The sequence below is a fragment of the Myxine glutinosa genome, chromosome 8 (genome assembly GCF_964187855.1).
Source record: "Myxine glutinosa chromosome 8, kmMyxGlut1.1, whole genome shotgun sequence".
Lineage (NCBI taxonomy): Eukaryota > Metazoa > Chordata > Myxini > Myxiniformes > Myxinidae > Myxine > Myxine glutinosa.
The window spans coordinates 27,412,587-27,438,236 of NC_136268.1; the positions used below are offsets into that span (position 1 = coordinate 27,412,587).

At 36.7% G+C, this 25,650-nt stretch overlaps 1 protein-coding gene across 1 annotated transcript in view; it reads left to right on the forward strand.

Moving 5' to 3' along the window:
- Positions 1–25,650, forward strand: part of FBXO3 (F-box protein 3) — a 344,255-nt gene that overhangs the window by 100,501 nt on the left and 218,104 nt on the right. The window contains exon 2 of the mRNA XM_078783944.1: positions 3,655–3,744. Coding sequence (XP_078640070.1) covers positions 3,655–3,744 — 90 coding nt within the window. The remainder of the gene's footprint in view (positions 1–3,654; positions 3,745–25,650) is intronic.

A 25,650-nucleotide genomic window follows, 5' to 3' on the forward strand; every position in this document is an offset into this window, starting at 1 on the left:
CTGACAAATCTCACACTCTTACGATGTCTCTCCGAAAAGACCGACTGGACAACCCTCCCATCCACTTTCTGAATAATCCTCTCCAAGAAGTTCTGTCACTCAAGCTTTTGGGTCTCACTATCTGCCATGATCTTTCCTGGAAAAACCACATTTAAAATCTGGCCTCCAAAGCCAGTCGCCGACTGGGCATCCTCCGTCGTGCGAAGTCCTTCCTTGGCACACCTGAGCTCCTCACCACATACAAGGCTTTCATCTGCAGCTCAATGGAATACTGCTCTCCCCTCTGGGCTGGTGCTCCTGCCTCACACCTAGCTCGCCTTCGCGCTGTTGAAACCAAAGCATTCAGAATCATTGGAATCTCCTGCGATGAAGCTAACTCCAAGGGCCTCTCACTCACTCACCGCAGGCAGGTTGGTGGTCTTTCCATCTTCTACCGACTCCTCTCTGGCCTTGCCCCCCCAGCTCTCTCTGGGCTCTGTCCCGCAAATATTCCTACAGGTCGCACAAGATCTGCCTGCAACCCTCTCTTGGTTAAACTGCCAAAATCAAGACTCTCTGCTCACCTTCACTCCTTCATTCCTCTTTTCTCCCGCCTCTGGAACAAACTCCCTCACTCTCTTCAATCCCACTCCACCCTCCAAGTCTTTAAAACAGCTGTTCACCACCATCTCTTGTCTTCCCCCATCCAAAACCTTGATCTTTTCTACCCCCGCTAATTTCACCCCAATTCCACTTTTTGAAATACCAACTTCTGTCCTGGAAGTCCTTGGTGTCCTTGTGCTTTATACTTCTCCCTCCCCCCCCCCCCCTTCCCATGCCTCCTCCCCCCGGGCCCTCTCCCTTCCACACATCTCCCTGCTCTCGGATGTTGTGTTTGTGTGCTTCCCCTTTTCTCCCCATCTTGTCTTCCGCTCCCTCTTTTTGTGTATTTTGTTTGTCTGGTCGATTTGTTTGTGAAGTAAATGTTAGCTCTTTCACGAGTCTCGATTCAGTATACAAAAAAAAATAAAAAATGATCTGGTCTAATAGATACAAACGATGAAGAAGAAAAAAAAGTCCGGAAAACTGTTCCTTGCGTGACAGACTGACTGACAGACGGACGGACGGACGGACTGACTGACTGACGGACTGACGGACTGATGGACAGACGGAGGGACGGCGTGCAAACCGAGTCCCCTCCGGTATAAACCGGTCGGGGACTAACAAGCATTCTGAGTATTGCGCTGCAATACATGTCCCCAACCGGAAGTCTGTCGTCCGGAAAACTGTTGGGGAAATTACCAAAGTTCAAAGTGCCATAACATTGTCAAAAATGATCGAAACGTCGTGAAGTTCGAACGTGATCTGTAACTTATCATGAGGAAACCATGTACCAAGTTTGAAATCATTAGCATTAAGCGTTTAGAAAAAAAGTCCGGAAAACTGTTCTTTGCGTGACGGACGGACGGACGGACGGACGGACGGACGGACTGACGGACTGACGGACTGACGGACGGACTGACGGACTGACGGACTGACGGATGGAGGGACGGCGTGCAAACCTATAGTCCCCTCCGGTGTACACCGGTAGGGGACTAACAAGCATTCTGAGTATTGCGCTGCAATACATGTTCCCTACCAAAGTTCAAAGTGCCATACTTTGTCAAAAATGATCGAATATGCAAATTTATGCACGGTTGATGCTGGTTTTCAAACTTGATCTGAGGTATGCTGAGACATGTGTGTCACGCCTCGCCTCATTGATAAGCCCGTAAGGTCGCTCCGTGGAGCGGCCTGCACGTATTGCACTGTGTGAATTATATAATTACCAACTCAGGGTCTGAGGTACAAGCGATTCAAGAGATATCCATTTTTTTATTTTTTTTTCGTTTAATTCACGATATCTGCCAAACCACGTGCCCTATCGCAAATTCCAAAAGGACATTTTAGTAGACTGCCATGCAGAACTGATCTGTGAAGTTTCCCCTCGATTGGATCAAAAATGAGGGAGGACCTCGGTTTTAAAGATTCATGATTAAAAACGTCATAACTCTGAAACCATGTGATGCATGACGTCATGCTCGCTGACTTTTTTGTTCGTCATGGGTGTGCGATTCTGCCTGCAAAGATTGGCCTCGATCTGTTCAGGCGTTGCAGTGAAAAAGGGGTTTTCGTGTTTTCACGAAGAACAATATGGCGGCCGAACCACGTGACCTGTGACGTCATAATTACCATTAAAATATTCTACAGACTGAGTCCCCCATACGGTGAAAATGTGATCTCAATCGGTCCTATTATTGCAGAGAAAATGGTTTTTAAAGGAATTTAAAACTTAAAATGGCACTGAGTTAAAGAGCATCAGAATTATCAGAATTACCAAAGTTCAAAGTGCCATAACTTTGTCGAAAATGATCGAAACGTCGTGAAGTTCGATCTTGGTCTGTAACTTATCATGAGGAAACCATGTACCAAGTTTGAATTAATTAGCATTAAGAGTTTAGAAAAAAAAGTCCGGAAAACTGTTCCTTGCGTGACAGACAGACTGACAGACGGACGGACGGACGGACGGACTGACTGACTGACTGACGGACTGATGGACAGACGGAGGGACGGCGTGCAAACCGAGTCCCCTCCGGTATAAACCGGTCAGGGACTAACAAGCATTCTGAGTATTGCGCTGCAATACATGTCCCCAACCGGAAGTCTGTCGTCCGGAAAACTGTTGGGGAAATTACCAAAGTTCAAAGTGCCATAACATTGTCAAAAATGATCGAAACGTCGTGAAGTTCGAACGTGATCTGTAACTTATCATGAGGAAACCATGTACCAAGTTTGAAATCATTAGCATTAAGAGTTTAGAAGAAAAAAAGTCCAGAAAACTGTTCTTTGCGTGACGGACGGACTGACGGACTGACGGACGGACTGACGGACGGACGGACTGACGGACGGACTGACGGACTGACGGACTGACTGACGGACAGAGTGCAAACCTATAGTCCCCTCCGGTGTACACCGGTAGGGGACTAATAAGCGAAGTACCAACTTCTAATCTGGTGTGTGAGTGTATCTAGGCATAAGGAAGAACGCTATTGAAAATTGGGTCGCCACGTCAAAATCCAAGATGGCCGCCACCAAATATATGTCAACCTTGAGCGAAATATCTTGAAAAATAAACGAACTTCTAATCTGGTGTGTGGGTGTATCTACGCATAAGGGAGAACACGATTGAAAATTGGGTCGCCACGTCAAAATCCAAGATGGCCACCTTGCGTCTTCCACTTTGTCAACTCACATCACTTCCCCGACGGGGGAACTAGGCGTAACGCTTGTTTTTACACCACCTCAGGTGTCGTTACCAAATGCATTACTTGTTACCTTCCACATGTGAATGTCAGCACAGTCCACACATGCTTGTACAAGTATGTTGATAATGGAGTACATAAATGTAAAATTTGGATGTGTTTAAAATAGGAATTAAACTGATGTAAATAAGAGTGATTAAAAAAAAATAGTGTGCCTTGGAGTGCGCAGACTATTCAATATTAAATGACAGGCTATTTGGAGTCTATGTTTTAAGTATTACCAATCTTGAGCTAAACTCTTTTTCTGTGGATCGTGCTAAGTTGGTGATCCCCTGATTGAATACATTTGACGTCGGCCATTCTGTCCCTTCAGGTGTGCACAGGTGTGCCGGCGCTTCCGGCATTTGGCTGAACATGAGACGCTATGGAAATCACATTGCCGGCTGTACTGGCTGCTGGAGCAGTAAGTTTTCATCCTCATGCTGTTTGGGGTAAAAAAAAACAAAAACAAAAAAACGAGAACGGCTCTGACGTCACGACGTCGACTGATATGCCTCTGCCCACATTATTACATCATTATAATACTTGTACAGTATCAAGTTTGATTTAAATCCATTCAGCTGTGCCGTAGTTAGCACATTTTTACCTGACATGACCTTTGAGCTATTGACCCTAAAATTTAATCGGTTCATGTTTACATCATTATACATACCTGCACAAAGTTTTAATTTAAATCCCTTCAGCTGTTCACAAGTCTCACATTTTTACCTGACATGACTTCTGACCTTTGACCTTTGACTTCGGGACCCTCAAAATCTAATCGGTTAATCTTTACATCATTATACATGCCTGTACCAAGTTTGAATTTGATCCCTCCAGCCATTCTCAAGTTATAGACCTATTACAGACGTTGACCTTTGACCTCTTGACCCCAAATTCTAATCATTTAATCTTTACAATATTCTACATACCTGTACCAAGTTTGACTAAGATCTCTTCAGCCGTTCTTAAGTTGTCGCGGTAAGGAAAACCTATCGCGGATGGACCTGAAAACATAATTCTTTCGTCAGCGGAGGCGTAAAAAAAAAAAAACCGGGTGGGGGCGGGGGGGAGGGGAGTGGATATTGTAATCGGGTCTGTATGTCTGTCCGCCCATCATGCTATCTCCTGTTAAACACGTGTGCAGAAATTCATCAAATTTTGTCATGATCATCTCATGGCGCGAAGGTCTAAGGCACATATTCAATCCTTTTTTGATTGGTATGCAATCAACTATGGTACATGGAACTATATGATTGGATTGGTATATGAAACTTGGTATATGCAATCAACATTGGGGGATGCATGAAACATGTAACGATTTTTTTTCTTTGACCCCCGATTCATGCCCTAGCGGGTGGGGACTTAACGACACCAGGTCAAATTGGGAAAATAATTGATATTGGGTTTTTCCTTGTGGAACTATTTGCCATTTTTACCTCTGCCACCAAAGGTGGATGGAGGGTATGTTTTCACCCCTGTCTGTCTGTTTGTTGTGACAAAATTTTTAATGTATTAATTTTTGGCATGTTTTTTTGTCCCCCGTCGCACCGCGGAACGAAAGGGGGACTATGGTTTTCCCCTCCGTCCGTGCGTGCGTGCGTGCGTGCGTGCGTAAGCGAAGGACCGAATTCTAATTTGGTGTGTGGGTGCAACCCACGTCAAAATCCAAGATGGCCGCCGCCATGTATGTCTGAACCTTGTGAGCGGACTATCTTGAAAAATAAGCGAAGTACCAACTTCTAATCTGGTGTGTGGGTGTATCTCGGCATAAGGAAGAACGCTGTTGAAAATTGGGTCGCCACGTCAAAATCCAAGATGGCCGCCGCCATGTATGTCTGAACCTTGTGAGATGAATACAGTATCTTGAAAAATAAGCGAAGTACCAACTTCTAATCTGGTGTGTGGGTGTATCTCGGCATAAGGAAGAACGCTGTTGAAAATTGGGTCGCCACGTCAAAATCCAAGATGGCCGCCTCGCGTCTTCCACTTTGTCAACTCACATCACTTCCCCGACAGGGGACCTAGGTGTAACGCTTGTTTTTATTAAGCCTCCGCCGACGAAGTCGTTTTTTCAGGTTGTCGGTCCGGCTGTCCGTCCATCCTGATAGGTTTTCATTTCCGTGTTAACTTGAGAACGGCTGAAGGGATCTTAGTCAAACTTGGTGCAGGTATGTATAATGAGGTAAAGATGAACTGATTCGATTTTGGGGTTATGAGGTCAGAGGTCATGTTAGGTAAAAATGCTGTTACTGCGATAACTTGTGAACCAGTGATGGGATTCTGACCAAATTTGGTGCACTTATGTAGAATGATGTAAATATGAACTGATTATATTTCGGGGTCAAGAGATCAAAGGTCAAAGTCTGTAATAGGTCTGTAACTTGAGAACTAACTGAAGTTATCTCATTCAAACTGGGTACAGGTATGTATTATGATGTAAAGATTAACTCATTAGATTTTAGGGGCAAAGGTCAAAGGTCAAAGTCTGTAATAGGTCTATATCTTCAGAAAGACTGGTGATCCCATTCAAACTTGGTACAGGTATGTATTATGATGTAAAGATTAAATCACTAGATTTTGGGGGCAAAGGTCAAAGTCTGTAATAGGTCTATAACTTGAGAAAGACTGAAGTGATCTAATTCAAACTTGGTACAGGTATGTATAATGATGTAAAGATTAATTGATTATAATTTGGGGCCAAGAGGTCAAAGATCAAAGGTCAAAGTCTGTTATACGTCTATAACCTGAGAACGGCTGAAGTGATCGAATTCAAACTTGGTACACATATGTATAATGATGTGAAGATTCACTGATTACATTTTTGGGTCAAGAAGTCAAAGGTCAGAGGTCATGTCAGGTAAAAATGTGATAGCTGAAGGGATTTAATTTAAAACTTGGTACAGGTATGTATAATGATGTAAAGATTAACAGATTATAATTTTGGGCCAAGAGGTCAAAGGTCAGTCTGTTATAGGTCTATAACTTGAGAAAGACTGAAGTGATCTAATTAAAACTTGGTACAGGTATGTATAATGATGTAAAGATTAACTGATTGGAATTTGGGGCCAAGAGGTCAAAGGTCAAAGTCTGTTATAGGTCTATAATTGGAGAACGGCTGAAGTGATCCAATTCAAACTTGGTACACATATGTATAATGATGTGAAGATTCGTTGATTAAATTTTGGGGGCAAGAGGTCAAAGGTCAGAGGTCATGTCAGGTAAAAATGTGATAACTTGAGAACAGCTGAATGGATTTAAAGCAAATTTGGTACAAGTATTATAATGATGTAATAATGTGGGCGGAGGCATATCAGTCGACGTTGTGACGTCGAGAGTGTCGTTCTAGTTTTTTTTCATGATACTAGGGAGTGGTTGTTGAGATGAATGATGATGTAGTCTTTCCAAGACACCTCCTCTTTTCCCGCTTTTACGTGAACGGTAAAATCCTTTGTTCTCAGGCATTTGGTAAACAGTCATTTCTATCCACATTCAGACAAACTGCCACTTCAATAACTCTCGTTCTGACGTCTAATAGCCGCTGGCATATACGATAGTAGCGATGATGTTTGGCACTAATAAAAAGGTGAAAATTACGGAAAAAAATAGAGCACATCGCCATGGGTCGGCACCATTTTTCTCCATCATGACGTCATTGCATCGCGTCATCCCACCGTAAATGTTCCTTGCTCGAGGCTATCTATAGAGGGCAATTTTATTCTGATAGGACAAAAATTATTCGAATTGTGGTTTAAAAAAAATGTAAAAAATTATATAATTAGGTCATGACCTTTAACATTAGGTCTAGGTCAAAAAATCCTAAATGGTGGTTTAGTACTCCTAGGGGTCTAAGAAACTCTGGGATACCATTAAAATTGGGGGCAATAATTGTAGAAACAAACCCTGCAACAGGAAAAGCCTCCCCCCTATACTATAGGGACAGCTTACATAACAATCGTAACGTGTGCCAATGTCTGACAGTATGTTGCAGTGGTAGCACACTGCCCTTTGTCGAGTCTGCGACAAAGGGCAGTGTGCTATCAACTATCAACAATCACCAATAATTTATTGGCCTTTAAAACTGTTGTTTTGATGCCTCACACATCACAAAGTGCACCGTCCTTTGGATGGATGTAAAGCTGGATACCTTATCTGCTACTATTGGTGGGCGAATGTTAAAAATCGCACGGTTTCTTTTTTTTGTAGAGTTGGCGAATTGTCACCTGCTTCAAGCCATCGGGGAAAAGGTGTGGATCATTTGTGAGTTAAAATGGGAGAGGGTTTATTGGAAGATCACGTACATCCTGGAGTTGCTTGTGCGATGGCGTGGGCTGAGCGAGAGCAAAGGGAGATAAACTGGAGAGGTGTGTTAAAAAATAAATAAATAAATAAAAAGTGCCAACAATCTGTCTGCAATGGGGGAGCAGCAGGCCTTGTTCTTGTGATTTCTATTTTGTGGGAAGTATCAATGATGTTGAAAGCTTTGGATTCTACAGAATCCAGAGGAGAGATGTGAGAAGCAGAGGTACCAACCCATAATGGAGGGCAGTGCTGCATTGAGCAGCAAACGAAGGCCTTATAGGTCATGAGAAGTTCAGATTTACCGATAATTGATTTGGCAAAGGAGGTCAGAGGAGGTGTAGCCACCCGACCACCACTCCACCCCTTTTCCATTTTGTTGGTAAAAAAAACATGAAAATTGGCCAAAACTTTTTTTTTATCTTTGCTGACGTCAAGCAAGTTATTAAAAAACCGACTTTGACATTTTGCAAATGAGCAATTTAGCTTTGCTTTTGTTGCTAATGTCCTGGCGGCGCTACAAGCCGGTGTGCACAAGCGGCTCAATGAGACCCATTTCACGGCCCCACATGCTCGTGGCTGATACCTTTGGCTTCACGGGGCATTTCAATGAAGTTGTACGTACATGCAGTGATCTCTCGCCAATTCAAGCGGCCTCCTCGATAATGATAAATATGCAAGGCCAACTTGAACTGGCCTGGCTGATAGCTTAGAGCCATCTCTTTTACTGTATCTCATTTTGGCAATTAAAACAAAATCCTCATCCATTTACTTGTGCTACTCTAGTGTATAATTAACTAGACTCTATCGATTGGACGAGCTCATGATGACATTATTGGACTTTCAAACATTAAATTGAACCCCCTTCTTTTTTTATTTCTTTTTTTTACTTTAAGGATTTGTTTTTTCATTCCATTTGGATCACAGATTATTGACGAGCACAGAACCTTGTGGTGTGAAAGCTCCACAAACTACTGGCTGTGCTGGTCAATAACCTCGTGGCAATCATCCGATAACCCCTCACGAGGAATAGAACCAAGGCGCAAATAACATTTAAATCATCTTATACCTAACTCCAGTGCTGTATTGTCATCGACAAGATTTTGTGCTCCTTTTAAACGGAATCATTTTAACCCTGTACCTCCGCCACCGAAGGTGGACGGAAGTTATGTTTTCACCCGTCTTTCTTATTACTTGCAAAATCGAAGATGTCTGATTGTCTGATTGTTTGTCTGTCAATCGCCTACAGGTTACAAAATCTTGAGGTCAAATTTCTAAAATTGCCATTTTTCATCCAATTGACTTAAGTTGAACCGTATTTGCATATTGAGTCACTAAATGGGGAAGCCAACTATTTTTGAGGTCAAAAGGCCAAAGGTCAACTGAAGGTTAAACTTCCAAAATCATCAATTTTCATTAAATTGCCTTGGAAATAAAACAGCAATTGCACAGTGCCTCACTTAATTAGGAAATCAACTATTTAAGGTCAAAGGTCAACTCGGGGTCAACCTTGGAAAATCATCAATTTTAATCAGATTGACCCGAGCTTTGATTAAGATAGTCAATTATAATCTAATGAAATGGGCAATTTGATGTATCCATGGCAACTTTTTCTTTTTGGGAGGGGTGGATTTTGCAAGTATCATGCTCTGCATGACGTCTTCTTGTTTGTCTGTCTGTCAATCGCCTACAGGCCGCAATTCTAAACCGATCATCATTAAACTTTACCAAGTTGTAAGTGTATTCTCAACTGAGAAGCCTATTGATTTTGAGGTCAAAGGTCTCCTTGAGGTCAAGTTTCTAAAATCGTCATTTTTCATCCGATTGACTTGAAAGTTGAACAGGATTTGCGTATTGGGTCATCACTGAATTGTGAAAACAAAAATTTTGAGGTCAAAACATCAAAGGTCAACAACGTCAAACTTCTAAAATCATCAATTTTCATCTGAAAATCGCCTACAGGCCTCGCGAGATCTTGGATCTTGGTGGAGATCTTGGTGGAGATCTCGCGAGATCTTGGAGACGGCGGCAGGGCTTTTCGAAGCTCCACACGGTCTCCACGTTTTTCGAAGTTAAGTCTGTTCACAATTGTATTTTGTCGAAACTGTATTTATATTTCGGTGTGTGAAGTTATTGTGTGCAACTTTGGTTGTTTCTCGGTGTTTATCTTTCATAAATTGATCGTCTGTTTGCCGTGTCGCGAGCAAGGCCTTGTACAGTGTGCACTGTACAACCTTGAGGCTTTGTTTTTCTCTCAGTGGTCCGTCGTTTGTGATCCAATAACTTTCGTTCTCTGTATTCCCAGTCTTTTCACCCATAGCCTACTTCCTTGTGTAAATCTCAACTCAAAAAAAAAACAAAAAACATTTCCTTCTCTGTTCTCATTCGTTTATTCATTCTTATTCGTTCGTTCGTTCTTCGACCACGTGTTTCTCCCCCATTTCCCCAGATAGTTTTCACTCATTAACCTTCAATGTTTACACTTTCCCCTCAAGTTATGTATTCCGTCATATTTTATAACACCTTTTTCTTCTTCTTCTTTAAAAGGCTGCTTTCGACTTGCTCACCAAATCAATTCATCCCAAAAAAAATATCCATCTCCTATAGTGCCTTTGTTCTACATTCCCTAAACTCTCCTGCACTCCATCCTCCATCCAGCGTCCTTAAACGTATTTTTAACTCGAAGGTCACAAGAAACTCATTTTGCAATAAATGTTCGTTTCCCATAAATCGTATACTTTCAAAAATCCAATCTCACCCCTCCCCTCCAAATCTTCCCCATAACCCCTCCCCTCCAAATCTTCCCCATCACCCCTCCCCTCCTAATCTTCCCCATCACCCATCCCTTTCAAATCTCCCCCCTTGCCCCCTCCCTCCTAAACTACTCCCTCACCCCTCCCCGCCAAGACGCCCCCTCGCCCCTCCCCTCCTAGACTCCTGCCTCACCCCTCCCCTCCAAATCTCCCCCATATCCCATCCCTTTCAAATCCCTCCCCTTGTCCCTTCCCTCCCAAACTCCCCCCTCACCCCTCCCCTTCAAATCTCCCCACCCTCATTGCTTCTCAATTTCCCCCCGCTCACTCCCCCTCCTCAAAGCGTCCTCCCCGCTTCTTCCCCCTTCAAACTCTCACCTCCATCTCCCCCAACCTTCTGCCTCGCTCTTCCCCCTCCTCAAATAACACCTCATTGTGGCTCACCCAATCACCATCAAACCTTTTGTCCGCCCCATCCTTCCCTTTCTCCGAGCTATTCTGAAATCTCTGACACACCTTAGTAGGGGAAAAAGGTTGATACTGGGACACCTGCACCCAAGCCACTGGGACACCCAAAATGGGGCTTTTTGACTGGAAAAGGGGGTGAAAAGGCACAAAATCGCTGAAAAATGGCCCAAAAGTCCTAAAATCGTTGTTATTTTGCCCCTAATCGTGTGTTTTTTAAAGTGGGTTTTTGGGAAATCATGAACGTTTTTCCGCCATACACTCTGCTAGTTTCGAGTGGTGATGCCGATAGGCATCACCCTCGAAACGCGCCGTGTTTCGACGGGCAGCTTGTATAATCCTGTGGATGATGATATAACTTTTTTTTAAAGACAAAGCGAAGGCGGAGCCGAGCGGCGTCATATAAAAAAAGTTATCAAGTTAGTAATTCTCTAGCCTCGCCGTTGGCGAGGCAATACGGGGTTCACTGATTGTTTGCGGTCCTTTGGTCCTTCTGTTTATTACCCCCTCTGCCAGGGATCCCCCGTTTATTATCCTCCTATATCGAGGTTCACTGTTTGTCTATGATCCCACTGCTCATGTATCGAGGCTCTAAAATCCACCTACCTGTGATCCCCCGTTTATTACCCATTGACTCATGTATCGAGGTGATTTAGTAGATTATCTATACTTCCATTGTACATCCCCCCTTTAGCAAGAGGTATGATATCCAAAAGGAACCGATGTGTTCCCATCATTATTTAAATATCGTTTATCATCATATGCACCAAGTGCCTTCTTAAGAACTTTCTCGGAATATATTTTATGTTTATAACTTCTTATTCCTTTAATATTTCTGTACACAACCTCCTTTGTATCCATCGTGTTTTTATAATCATCAAATCCGAGAGTTTGTTTTATAACCCCCTTCTTTATTCCCTTTAGCTTTTTACCAGTTTTGTTTTTTGTAATTCTTGTGAGTAAAATGAACCCAAGATTTCTTCCCCATTCATATCATATAATTTGTAAGTCCAAGGGACTGTATCCATTACATCAATGATTTTAAATAATTCACGAGTCCATTTTTGTGTATAACCTTTCTCAAAATGGCTTTTCCATCTGTATATTCTTACAATATCACCAACTTTAAACTTGGGCTTTCTCAAATTAATCTCCTTTTCATATTCTAATTTTGTAAATGTTTCTGATGGTTTTGATTTTGTTGATGAATGAACTGTATTATTGTAATTATCTACAATATCCTGAATTAAATAGACCCATTTTTGAGAACCGAGTTGTGTGAATTTTTTATATAATTTCTCTTTTAAAGTACGATTAAAACGCTCAATAACAACTGCTTTTCCTTCATTAAAGGTGCTGTATAATTTAATACCCTCCCCCTTAAGAAATTTCATAAATATTTTGTTATAGAACTCTGTTCCCTCATCGGTCCACAGTTTCTTTGGTTTTCTTTTACTTTTATTAAATATCTGTTGGAAGGCTAACATCAGAGTATAACCTCTCTTGTTTTTCAAAGGAACAACCCAAGCAAATCTACTCCTCAAATCAATAACGGTTAAAGCATACTTGTATCCCTTATCATTTTTTAGTTCGATTAAATCAGCGGACCATATGTGGTCAGTGTATTTAGAATAAACTTTCCTTCTTTTAAACTTTGTGATTATAGGTTTATGTAATTCATTAGCCAAAAGCTCCTCAGTCTTGATAACATCATTGGAGTTTAATAGTTTTTTGGGAAATAACCAAGACCAAGTTTCAATTTAACACTTATCATTTTTTTCACAATAAACCTATCAACTTTCTCTCTCAATGTCGGATTTCGTATCAAAGACAAATTATACAACATTTCTCTGTCTGATTCATGTTTTTCATTCAATGTGGTGGTATCCCCATAAGCAATATCATGCTTCATACACACTTCATCAACCCTATTTTTTGGTCTGGACCAAGGTTTAGGATTGTCAGTCTCATCTAATCTTTTATCCAAGTTTGTTCCTGGGCCACAGAAAGAATATCCAGGTAGATGTAGTTCCCCAGGAATTCCAGTTGTTGTAAATTTACTTCCTGACAGAAACTTTTGTATGTCTCCTCCACTTTTAGGAGAGATGAATTGACACTTTTTAGAACCACACACTTGACATATTCCTTTTTGATAAACTCTATTATTTTTAGCTTTAACATACAATACACTTTTAGATTTAGTTTTCTTTTTACATTTGAGACAATAACTCATATTTATTTATCAGAAAAATTCCGACAGAGTATCAAAACCTTTTTAGTTTTTAACATATACATTTCTATCTTAATTTTTAAAAAATAAAGAATCCTTAGAAATGTCTTCACTTTCTCCTCCATTTATTTACAAATAAAACTAACTAAAGTCAATACCACTTTCTCGTTTAGATCTCCTCCCTGAAATTGAACTCATCTCATCCGTTTTTAAAACCAATTTTTTCACAAGAGTCATTCTTTCTTTATTTTCCTCTTCGGTGCGTTGAGATTGATTTATTTGATGTAATACATTTAATCTTTTACGAATCTCACTGATTTCCATCTCCCTCTCCTCCCTCTCCTCCTCCTCCTTCTCTTCTTCAATTCCTTTCTCAGCCCTTACAACCCTTGAGCTTGAGTCCCAAATAATATTATACATATACTCATCTGGATTTTGAGATATTCTTGTATCTATAATTATTTTTCTCATAATAGGATACCAATAAGATTTGTTAACGATTTCTAAAAGAGTTTTATATTTAATAACTTTGAGAAGTTCATTTTTATTTAATACATTAAACAAGTCTCTATTTGTTGGTTTAACAATATCAGTATAAGGCCAGTTTTTAATAACAAAATTTCCATGTGTATGTTCCAATTCGTACGGTATGTAAAACCGAGCACCCTTTTCTTGTAGGTATCCTTGAATACAAAAATTATAATTCTCTTGTAGTCTTCTTCCTGTCATTTATGTATCAGAAATATATGTGAGATTAATATTATGACAGGTAATACCACCCCATCTTCCCACTACCAAATCGGTTTGTATTCCTCGACTTTCTATCCTTATCTCATTACCTTCCTTCTTTGTCATGCGAATCATCGCTATACTATCATATATTTTTATTTTCTTAAAATCACGTATTTGTTGTTTACTAATTGTACTTCCACATAAATCCTTATCTTCACCAAGTGGATAATATTCTTCTTTACGAGACTGATTTAAATCATGTAGGTCTTCTAAGTTTATTGAAAAAGACCAATTATACCCTAAATCAGGCATATCATACCCCCATTTATTAATTCGCATATTAACTAAATGTCCTTCTTTATAAAATTCAATTGTAAGCAGGTAGTTAAATTCAATGAGGAAAGGTGTATGGTCAGTATAACCAGGTGTTGTGGTTGTAAATTTTACTTGTTTCACAAAACGTGCTGTTTTATTTAACAAGTGTGATAAATCACTGAATCTAATTAAGTCATTCGCATCTGTAGGGTTTGGATAATTGATTAATTTATAAGTATTCTTCATATTAATATTTTTACTTATACTATATTTTTGTCGTTCAGCCTGTGCCCTTGTATAATAATTTGATAAATCAATATCCTGGGAGGATTTTCCAAAGATAGAACCATCTTTTCCAACATAAGTCATTTATATTAGATTAAAAATGATATCATAAAAATTTTCATTATTGTTGAGTTGAAATAATACATATAAACATAATTGACCACAACATTTAGAATTAATTTCTTGAACTTGAAATGTTTGATAAACACCATTCTGTAAGAATTGTATTACTTCAACAGGTGGTGGCATACCATAACTATCAAAATAATATTTATCCTGACTATTATGAATACAAACCCAATGAGAACCATTCTGTGTGTCTAAATTCATAATAATATTCTTTGTATTCTTATTTATATGTATTAATTCATCTCTCATACAGATTACCACATTATCAATTTTTAGTGTTTTACAATACTTGGCTAGTTCTATATTTGACGTTGTATTCTTTCCAAATTGTTTAAACCATTTATCCATTTATTTATGAGAAAGATACAATCCATTACCCCGTTTAGTTAGTTTAACACCCGCTTGAGTGATAGAGGAAAGCATATCACCAACCAACAATCTAGCTTTATCAGGCAGTGGGTGAGCAAAATCTACAATTTGTTTCTCCAACTCCTTGTTATGTCTTTCCAATTCTTTTTGAGCTTTTAGTTGTGCCTTCCTTTCGTTAGCAGTTTTTACCGCTGCTGAAATACCACCAGTCAATGCTCCCGCCGCACTTAAACCAGCAAATAAAGGAATTAGAAACGGGAGAAATCCTCCTCTTGACTCGTCTATTGAATATTTCTTTAACATAGGTTTCGTCATTTTAATTTTAAGTGATCCAACATCATTTAGTGTTTTTGCTTGTGTGTGAGTGAGTAAAACATCAATTCTTACAGCTCCTTTTCTTTGAATTGTATTAACATTAATAATACAAGGCTTTTGATTTTGAATACAAGATGTTAATTTATTAAGATTGATTTGATTAACATATACCCCAACCATTTATTTATGAGAAAAAACCGATGTGATATTAATCATAACACCATTATCTGTATTAATCTGTAATTCTGTTTCCTCCAAAAGCAAACAATATGCATTAACCTCTTCACTCTCCCCTCTTTCAATGTATAGAGAAGTATCCACTCGATTAGACTTTATAGTTTCCTTTTGAGAACTCAGGTCAATTGCGTAGATTGTATATAAACCTTTAAATGCAACCATATCCAAAATAGGATCATTATTACCATTACTTTCACACACCTTTTGGTAGGACTTGTAGGCTTCTGCATAATCATTTTTTTCCCAATCAATTTCCAATCTATCTCGTGGATAAAATGTGCCATCAAGAGAAACCCGAAGTTGTTTCACCTTAGCATTATCACTCAGCGCATTATTCTTATTAGTACCGTCCTCTCCATCTGGTTTTTTAAAAATGAGCCAGAGGTATCGTGGCTTTCCTTGAAGAACACCTAAATTCCAAGTGTAGGTAGTGTGTTCCAGTTTAACGTGTTGACATCTTCTTTTAAGGTATGATACATTTAGCGGTTTCTTTGAGTTAAGTCTTCTATTTAACATCTCTTCCGTTTTAAGATTAGGAGTATATTCACTGATATACCAACACAAATCATTAATAACAAATTTATTGTTGTCTCCAAAAGCATTTTCATCCCCAAAAAGCAACCTATTTACATTATCATTCCTTTGTAGTTGAAATCTAATTTTAAGACCATACAAAACTTTATCATAATCGCAAAATCCAAATATACCTTTAAGAGGTACTGCTACGGTAAAACTATTCACTGCTTTTGTTTCATCATTATACATTGACTTCCTTTGACTATAACCAGGGTCTGTGTTTGTTCCCGTTGACATATCAGGAATAAAGCCTTCAACAGCTCCCTTACCCATTCTATCACCAAACGAATATAGTGTAAATTTCATCATTTCAGATGTAGCAGAGACATAATCAACCGCTTCAACCTCTTGTGTTCCAATATACAGGCGAACACTGTCAAACATTTTCCAGAAGAAATCATTTACGAGTGTAGCATTAGTATTATTCGCAGCCTTAGTGAATTTAAATTTACACAGCAAGAAACTATCAGCTATATTCAAGTAAGTTTGTTGATTATTTATTTCAAAACTTTTTGTTCCGTTTGAATTCCAGTCGGTTCCTGTAATAGCATTTACCTTAAAATAGTCTTCCTTTTTAGTAGAGTTTGAAATGATAATCGTATCATCCAAATCATAGATACTATCAATCGCTTCCATACTTGTATTTATATAGTATTAAAATTGTTGAAACCCTGACCCAAGTATTTTAATGATTTTTTGTCGTTCTTGTGAAGATAGTTGAGTTTTACCTTTTTTAATTTCTTTGATTGCTTGTAATTTATGGGACTCCTTTTGAGCATCTTTTATACTCTTTACAACACCCGCTACATTTCCCATGAGAGAAGCAGTTGAACCAATTAGGTCTTTATGTTTAAGAATGGTTGAACCAATACCCATTAGAGTATCAATTATCCCATCTCCTTTATTTCGAAATTGATGACCCACACCCCGTTGTCTCTTAGGTTTATAGTATCCTTTACCCACATACCTTGTATAGTCTGGTGAAAGGAACATGCCCTCCCCTGTAATTATTTTATATTTTCCCAACTCGTGTTTTCTTACAATAACCATTATTTATTTATTGAAAAACTTCACGTAGGTGAATTCTGATGGATATAATTTCATCATTAAAGGATATCATACGATTATCTTGGTCGGTTATCCTAAAATTTACTCTGTATATGGTTTTTCCTGACACAGGTAAATAGACAAGATTTTTTGGTTCCATATTAAATTTATAACCAATCGGGGTTGAGTATGCACTGAATGAAAATATTGTATTTGTTCTTATTCCATCGTTATAAGCACCATCAATCAAATCACAATGAATTAATACTGAATTTATACCGGAGGATATTTGGATAACATTATCACTGTAAAACGTCCCGTTATTTTCAATCTTTTTTGAAGAGAAACCCAATAGCTCTCTGAACGAATTTTCAATCGTGAAATCAACTTTATAATTATTTTTCAGTTTAATAGTTGATTTTGAAGTGTGTGTTTGAATATCTATTACAATATTTTTTGGTTCATCACCTTTTTCTTTCATAAGGCGAGAGACTTCTGAAGATATTTGAGAAATCTCGTAAGCTCCAGGTGAAACGGTTATAGTTTTGTAGGCAGTGCCTGGATTATAACTAAACTTGTTGTTTTTCTCTGTGATATTAAAAAGGGTATTGTAAGTTTCCATTGACAACAAAGATGCCTCATATGAGGTAAGGGGGTCAAGTTGTAGTGGGTAAGGGAATGAAGCTGTGTAATCGCTCGTTGTGAAATTAAAACTAAGAATTGTGCTTCTCATCTTATTTAATATCTAATAAAATATCTTTGTATTGACATTTATTAATTATTTTCATATTCATCAACTGATCTAAAATGGCTGAGGATTCATTAAAACAATTGTTGTTTCCAGCCTTCTTACTACCTAACAACAATAATAGCCTATTAACTAATTGTGATGGGTCATTTGGAAGAAAACTAACACCCGAACCAAGCTTACTTAAAGCATCAATAATATGTTTCTCCTTCTCGTTCTTCTTACTTTTACCAGCAACAGAAACTCCATAATCAAGTGCATTTAACAACTCAATATATACCCTATCTTCCTCTCTTTCCATATCAAGTGGTTCCTCAAAATATTTTGAACCGCTGAATCCGGGATTTGTTAGAAGAAACATTAATCTTGGAGTTAATTTAACATTTGGTTGAGTAGAACTCAAGAACATCAATTCATCATTAAATATCAATACCTTTTATTCCACAAGATGAAACACTGCTGGTTCTTCTGTTGGAATGAGACCTGCTCTGGTTTTTGAACCCGCCGAATATTCATTGTTTTGAAGAGCTTCCACAACATAATTAGGGGGTTGATTTACCTGCTCAAGTTTCCGAAATAATCCCTCGTCATCATATTCTAATTCACCAAGTTCTTGTTTTGTTATCTGACTAAAATCTTTGAGCATTTGAAGTTTTTTCGGAGTAAATTCTACCGTGGGAACTGTAGGGTGTTGAGTTTTCAAAAGTGGTTTAAAGAATTTCTCTTGTTTTCTTTCAAAGGCTTCTTCACCAGTTAGTTTCTGTTTCCGTTTCTTCTTTATCTCTTCCTGTTGTTTAACAACTTTTGAAACTAATTGTTGATGTTCCTTAAACTTTCTTTCTCTTTCTTCGGTATTCATTTAGTATTGAAAAATATCATTTAGTATCTCATCTTGTTTCACAACAATATATTTATATTTTCCAATCGTGTGTTTCATATAATTTTCAAATTCTTTTTTACTACATAACGTAGAGCAATTATCTCTCCAAAAATTATTTACATCTATTGAATTTAACTTAAATAAAATAAAAGTATTGGCATTGTTTCTTATTGAGCGTCGAGGGAGTTGAAAATATGATTGACTAAGATATATACAATTACAAGAAGAATGTCTCCCTCTTGTATAGTAGCTATCCATTACTGTTTGGTTTCTCTCATTAACACAATCATCAAAGATGACGAGGTTCTTTTTTGATTTATCTAAATCTTGAGGTGAAGGTATATCATCCGTATTATCACTGAGAATACAAGTTATGGGTTTCGATTTTGATTTCTGTGTATCACAAAATAATTGTATTATATCATCAATATTATAATCATTTAGTTTGTTTTGAAGTTTAAATAAACCGATAATGTCTTCCTTTTTAAGACCCGCATTAAAACCCTGTGAGAGTAGTTGATACTCGGGTTGAAAACTTGACTTTGTAAAAATTATTAAATTATCATAATCTAAAAAATTAGAACCAAGGAGCATCTTTAAAAGTAAACAGGTTTTCCCACATCCGCTTGAACCAACTATTAAACATCTCAATGAATTTGGAATGTTTTTATGGTTATTAAATTTTATCTTATTTTCCCAAACGGGTAAAAAATCATTCATTTATATATTTGGAAAACAAGTTATCCAACTTTTTTTGAGCTATTTGAGAAACTCTATATTTTATCCTGAGTTCAGGTTTAATTTCAAAATAATTCATTATTTTATTTATGTAGTATCTTGTATTAACATTTCCATTAAAATTATTTTGAATAATAAATATCATTAAACCCTTATACATTTCCTCAATACAATTAGTCTCTTCCCTTGAAAGAAATGGTGTATTATCATCACAATACTTAACATTCATCTCTCTTATTAATCTTGTAAAGTAATTCATTTTTGGTTCTAATTTAAAAGTGTTATATGTTTTTTTATATTTCTTATTATCATTAATTAAAATTAAATCACAGAAAATACATTGTTTATATGAATCCTCATCATTAATCCCTATTCTATCACAAGCCGGACAATTCTCTAATTTATCATATGGAGAGTCTGGAAATTCTAAATATCCTTCAGAACTTATCATATTTATGTGGTAAATTTTTACTTAAACTAAATGCAAGTTTATTCACTAATAAATACAATGTTTCACAACACAAAAGACCAATTTCAATCTATTACCGAAGGTTCTATTGATTGTGTCAAAGATGTAAAGTTGAACAAAGATAAATATGGTAATTTTTGGGTTTATCCCGAATTAAATGATAATATTAGTCCATCAATTATGTTTAAAGGCCGCGGATTTTCTATTCCAGCTAAAAAATCGATAAAAGTCCATTTGGATCATGTCTCCCCCCTTCTAATGGCTATTTATGAAAAGATTGGTGAAAAATTGGACGCCACTTCTTTGGAACTTAATGATAAGACCATCAACTCAAGTAAAGGAGATGTATGTATATTTTTTAATAAAACAGATATTGATGTTAATAATAAAATCATAACCGGAGAGATGACATTTAGGTCAATGATAATTAAAGATTATTTGAAGATAACTTTTAATGTTAAAAATATTATTATCCAAAAGGATATTGAAAGAAAAATTATTGGGCTCGATGGAAATGTAATTTAGTTTAAGTAAAGTTTTCATATATAAATGGGGCACACAATTCAAAACACAATTGATTTCTTCAGCGGAATTCTCAGAGATCCTCTTGAAAAAACTGATACGTTATTGAGCCACTCTCCTCCAAGATATTTGGAAAGAAGCTCAATTAAAAATATATCTGATTTAAAATGGTCTGTTGGAGAGATTCATTTTCAGATGTGTAATAAAAAATTTATTAGTGTTGATACAATAATTATTGATCAAATTAAAAAAGCTTTCAATTTGCTAACCCTTAAACAAAAAACATTTTATGATAAAACTATGGGAGGGTCTTTTGGATTCACATTTATGAATAAAGTTAAAGATACTTGCGGCGGTTATTATTTAAAAGATTATGTTGACCATCTTATTGGTGAGATGGTTTATTGTAATTTTGAAGGCATCATGCATCTATCAAAAATTGAAATAGATCATAAGGAAAGAAATTTTACTTTAATGTTTAATTTAGACAAATTTATACGCTTGTATTCAGATCAACCAGTTCAACCATATCTCAAAGAAGAAAAAAGACAAACGGCTTATGATGATTATCAAGATTATTTGGAAGAAGAAAACTCTAAAAGAATTTTAAAAAAATATATAATTAAAAGTGGTTCGCTAGAAACATATACACGTCTTCATCCAAATTCACCTCTACCATCTGACTCTGAAGAATCAGACTATGAATTATAGCCCTATAAATATGAGTAATTACGATTTAGAAGATTTTTTAGATTCATGGTCTGACTCTGAAGATCTCACAAGTCATGATAGTGATGGAGAAACAATTGGGGATGAAGATTCCTATGATTCTGATAGCCTGTGCTCAAATGATGAATATGAGTCAAGCTTTATTGATGATGACACAACGAGTGATTTCTCGAGCTTCCTTGAATCTCAAAGTTCTGAGTCAGATTAAAAGTTGGCTTGGTGCCAAATGTGCGTGGCTTTAAGGAAAGATTCATAGTTAAACTAGAATCCGGGCACTCGGTAGAGCGCATACCTTCGCCGCAGCTACTGTTCTGTACTTGGCATGGGAGTGTATGCGATGTGAAACTTTATGTGAAATGCGATCGATTTTTAAAAATCAGAATTTGAGCAAATCTGTTTCATTCGTCTGTTAATATGCCTCCCCGATTGACAAATCTGCAATTTGAATTTCATTTGAGGTTGAAATGATTGCGGGAGATCGCGTTATAGTGATGACGTCTTGGATGGACATCCTCTTCTTCAGTCGCTCATAACTTTGAGTGAAATACGATCGAGTTAAAAATAGTCAGAATTTGAGCAAATCTGTTTCATTCGTTTGTTAATATGCCTCATCTCTTGACAAATCTGCAATTATAATTTTTTTTGAGGTTGAAATGATCGCGGGAGATCGCGTTATAGTGATGACGTCCTGGATGGACATCTTCTTCTTCAGTCGCTCATAACTTTGAGTGAAATACGATCGAGTTAAAAATAGTCAGAATTTGAGCAAATCTGTTTCCCAAAATCTAATCAAATGTGTCCCGTATAATAACCAATCATCCCACCAAATTTCATGCAATTCGGTTGAATACTTTTTGAGTTATGCGATTAACATACACACACACAGACATACAAATAAATACACAGCGATCAAAACATAACCTTCCGCTTTTGCGAAGGTAATGAGTGCCAAAATCTCACGAGATTGTTCACCTATAAATATGACTTTTTGTGAAAAATGCAACGTGTCAGTTAAGTTTATTTATCAACATAATAAAACTAAAAAACATCTTGGGGTAAATAAGAATGATTTAGTTGGACAGGAAAAAATAAAGTGTGAGCCTTGTAAAAAATTTATAAATAAATCTAGTTTTAAAAGACATTTAACCACTGCTGGTCATGCAAAAAAATTAGCTCCCCCCTCATTAACCATGAGATGCAACAAGTGCCAAAAAGATATTCTAAAAGCTGGATATAAGATACACCTAAAAACTGCTTCTCATCGGAAAAAATTGTTTAGTGTTTCTAGACAAGACAACGCATTTAAGAACCACGTTAAAATTATAAGATTTTCTTTTGATGAATCAGATACAGATAATTTTAATGAAAACTTTGGGAATATTAGACCTGAACTTAGGAAATTCTTTGAAAAAACTTTTAAGGAAATGGGTCCATTTAAATATTATTTTGGGATAAACTATAAATCAACAAAAGATGGGGAGACTCATGATATTTATAAGAGGTGTGATAATAAATATATTGTAAATGCTAATGAAAATTTTGAAGATTTTGGAGAAGATTTACACCCCGGGTTAGAAAGCCATGATTATAGTGGTTGGGATGCAATGCTTGGTGTACAAAGTGGAGGGGTTATTGGTGGAACAAACTCTGTTGATGTTCATGTTGTTAGCTCTGGGCCTCTTAGTGGATCATCTTACATTGATCTTCCACAAAAAATTAGGGGGAAACAGGCTATAATCAATATAAAAAATAATGATAATAAATGTTTTATCTGGTCTATTCTTGCACATCTTCACCCAGTTGACCATGGGAAAAATCCACATAGAGCTTCAAAATATTATAAGTATGAGAATGAGTTAAAATTGGGAAATATTCAGATGCCGATGAAAGTTAAAGATATAAAGAGATTTGAAAAGTTAAATAACATGTCTGTTAATGTTTATGGGTTAACTGATAATTTGAATGTTCAACCAATTTATTTCTCAAGAGATCTGAAGACAATAAATATTAATCTTCTTTTGATAAAGGATGGAGATAATTCACATTATGTACTTATTAAAGATTTTGCAAAGTTAGTAAGAACACAGTTAACAAAGAGAACAAACAAAATTCATGTGTGCCCAAGATGTCTAAATTGGTTTAAGACAAAGGAGCGGTTAGGAAGACATTCTAAATATTGTAGTGAACATAAATCAACGGTTGTTAAGATGCCAGACAAGGGTTCTTCAATTTATTTTAAAGACACAGAGAAAACAATTAAACACCCATTTGTTATATATGCTGATTTTGAGAGCATCCTACAAAAATGTAATGATGGTGGAAAATATCAAGAGCACATTCCTTGTGGTTTCTGTTATTATATTAAATCTGGAATTGGTGATGAATTAAATAAAGTAGTTGGATACCGGGGGGCAAAGGCTCCTGAAAAATTTGTAGAAAATCTTGAAAATGATTGTATTCGATTAACAAAAATTATCATGGAGAATAAAAAAATTAAAGAAAAACCAAAGTTTATACCTGTGTTTCTACATAATAATTCTCATTATGACACACATCTTTTTATAAGAGAGTTGGCAAAAACGACTGGAAAAATAACAGCAATTCCAAGTACAGATCAAAATTATATTTCTTACACAAAGATAATCCCATCAAGTCCATTAACCAAAATAAGATTTCTTGACTCCTTTAAATTTATGGCAAGTGGTTTGGGAAATCTTGTAAACAATCTAAAGTCATTTCCTAATCTTGAAGGAGCTTTTGAAAACACAAATTTATTAACTCAAAAGGGAATTTATCCATATGACTACATGGATTCGTTTGAAAGGTTCAACGATACACAGTTGCCAAGCAAAGATGATTTTTGGAATGAACTCAACAATATTGGGATAACGGATAAAGAATATGAACACGCTCAAAATGTTTGGAAAGAACATGGGATTAAAAACATGGGGGGTTATCATGATTTGTATTTGAAAACGGATGTCCTTCTTTTGGCTGACGTTTTTGAATCATTCCGTGATATTTGTTTAAAGGGATATGAACTAGACCCAGCACATTATTTTACATCTCCAGGATTAGCATGGAGCGCAATGTTAAAGATGACGAAACAAGAAATTGATTTAATTACAGATGTTGATATGCTCCTAATGATTGAGAAGGCAAAACGTGGAGGAATTTCCCAGGTTTGTAAAAAGAGATATGCGAAAGCAAACAACAAGTATCTTCAAGATTATGATTCCAAGAAAAAGAGCTCTTTCTTGATGTATTATGATGCGAATAACTTGTATGGTTGGGCAATGTCCCAAGCTGTTCCATATGGTGGGTTAGAATGGGTTCCAAAGAAAGATGAACAAGAAGTTTTTAATGAGCTATTAAATAACACGCAAGAGGATCTTGATGATTGGAAGGTTGGGTATTATTTTGAAGTCGACTTAAAATACCCAAAAGAACTCCATTCAAAACATCAGGATCTTCCATTTGCTTGTTCAAAGGGTACGCCTCAAAAAGAATGGTTGAGTGATTATCAAAAGTCATTTAATGTTAAGACAACAACAGAGAAACTTTTAACAACATTATTTGATAAAAAGAATTATGTTCTCCACCAGAGAAATCTTCTTCAGTGTATCAATAACGGATTAGTTGTGGAAAAAATTCATAGAATAATAAAATTTAAGCAGAGTCATTGGTTGGCAAAATATATTGACTACAACACTCAGATGAGAACAAAGGGAACAACTCCATTTGAGAAAGATTTTTATAAGTTAATGAATAATTCAGTGTTTGGTAAGACGATGGAAAATGTTAGAAATAGGAGGGATATCAGATTAACAACAACATGGAAACAGACCTCTAGGTTAATCAACAAGCCAAACTTTGCTAGTATAACAATTTTTGATGAAAACTTTTGTGGGATCAATATGCTAAGGGAAGAAATTAAAATGGATAAGCCGATCTACATTGGGACTACAGTTCTTGATTTATCAAAGTCCTTGATGTATGATTTTTATTATAAGAATCTGAAACCAAAATATAATGAAAAAGTTGAGCTGATGTATATGGACACAGACAGCTTTATATTGGATATCAAAACTGATGATGTTTTTAAAGACATGATAAATAATTCTGAAGTATATGACACGAGTAATTACCTTGGGTTTAAAGATGGGAGGAAAGAGGCCTTCTCAAAAGCCAATGAAAAAGTTATTGGAAAATTTAAAGATGAACTTGGAGGAAAAATTATGAGTGAATTTATTGGCCTTAGAGCAAAGTCATATGCGTATAGATATTTTGATGGGGATAAACTTGAAACTGGTAAAAAGCTAAAGGGAATAAAGAAGGGGGTTATAAAACAAACTCTCGGATTTGATGATTATAAAAACACGATGGATACAAAGGAGGTTGTGTACAGAAATATTAAAGGAATAAGAAGTTATAAACATAAAATATATTCCGAGAAAGTTCTTAAGAAGGCACTTGGTGCATATGATGATAA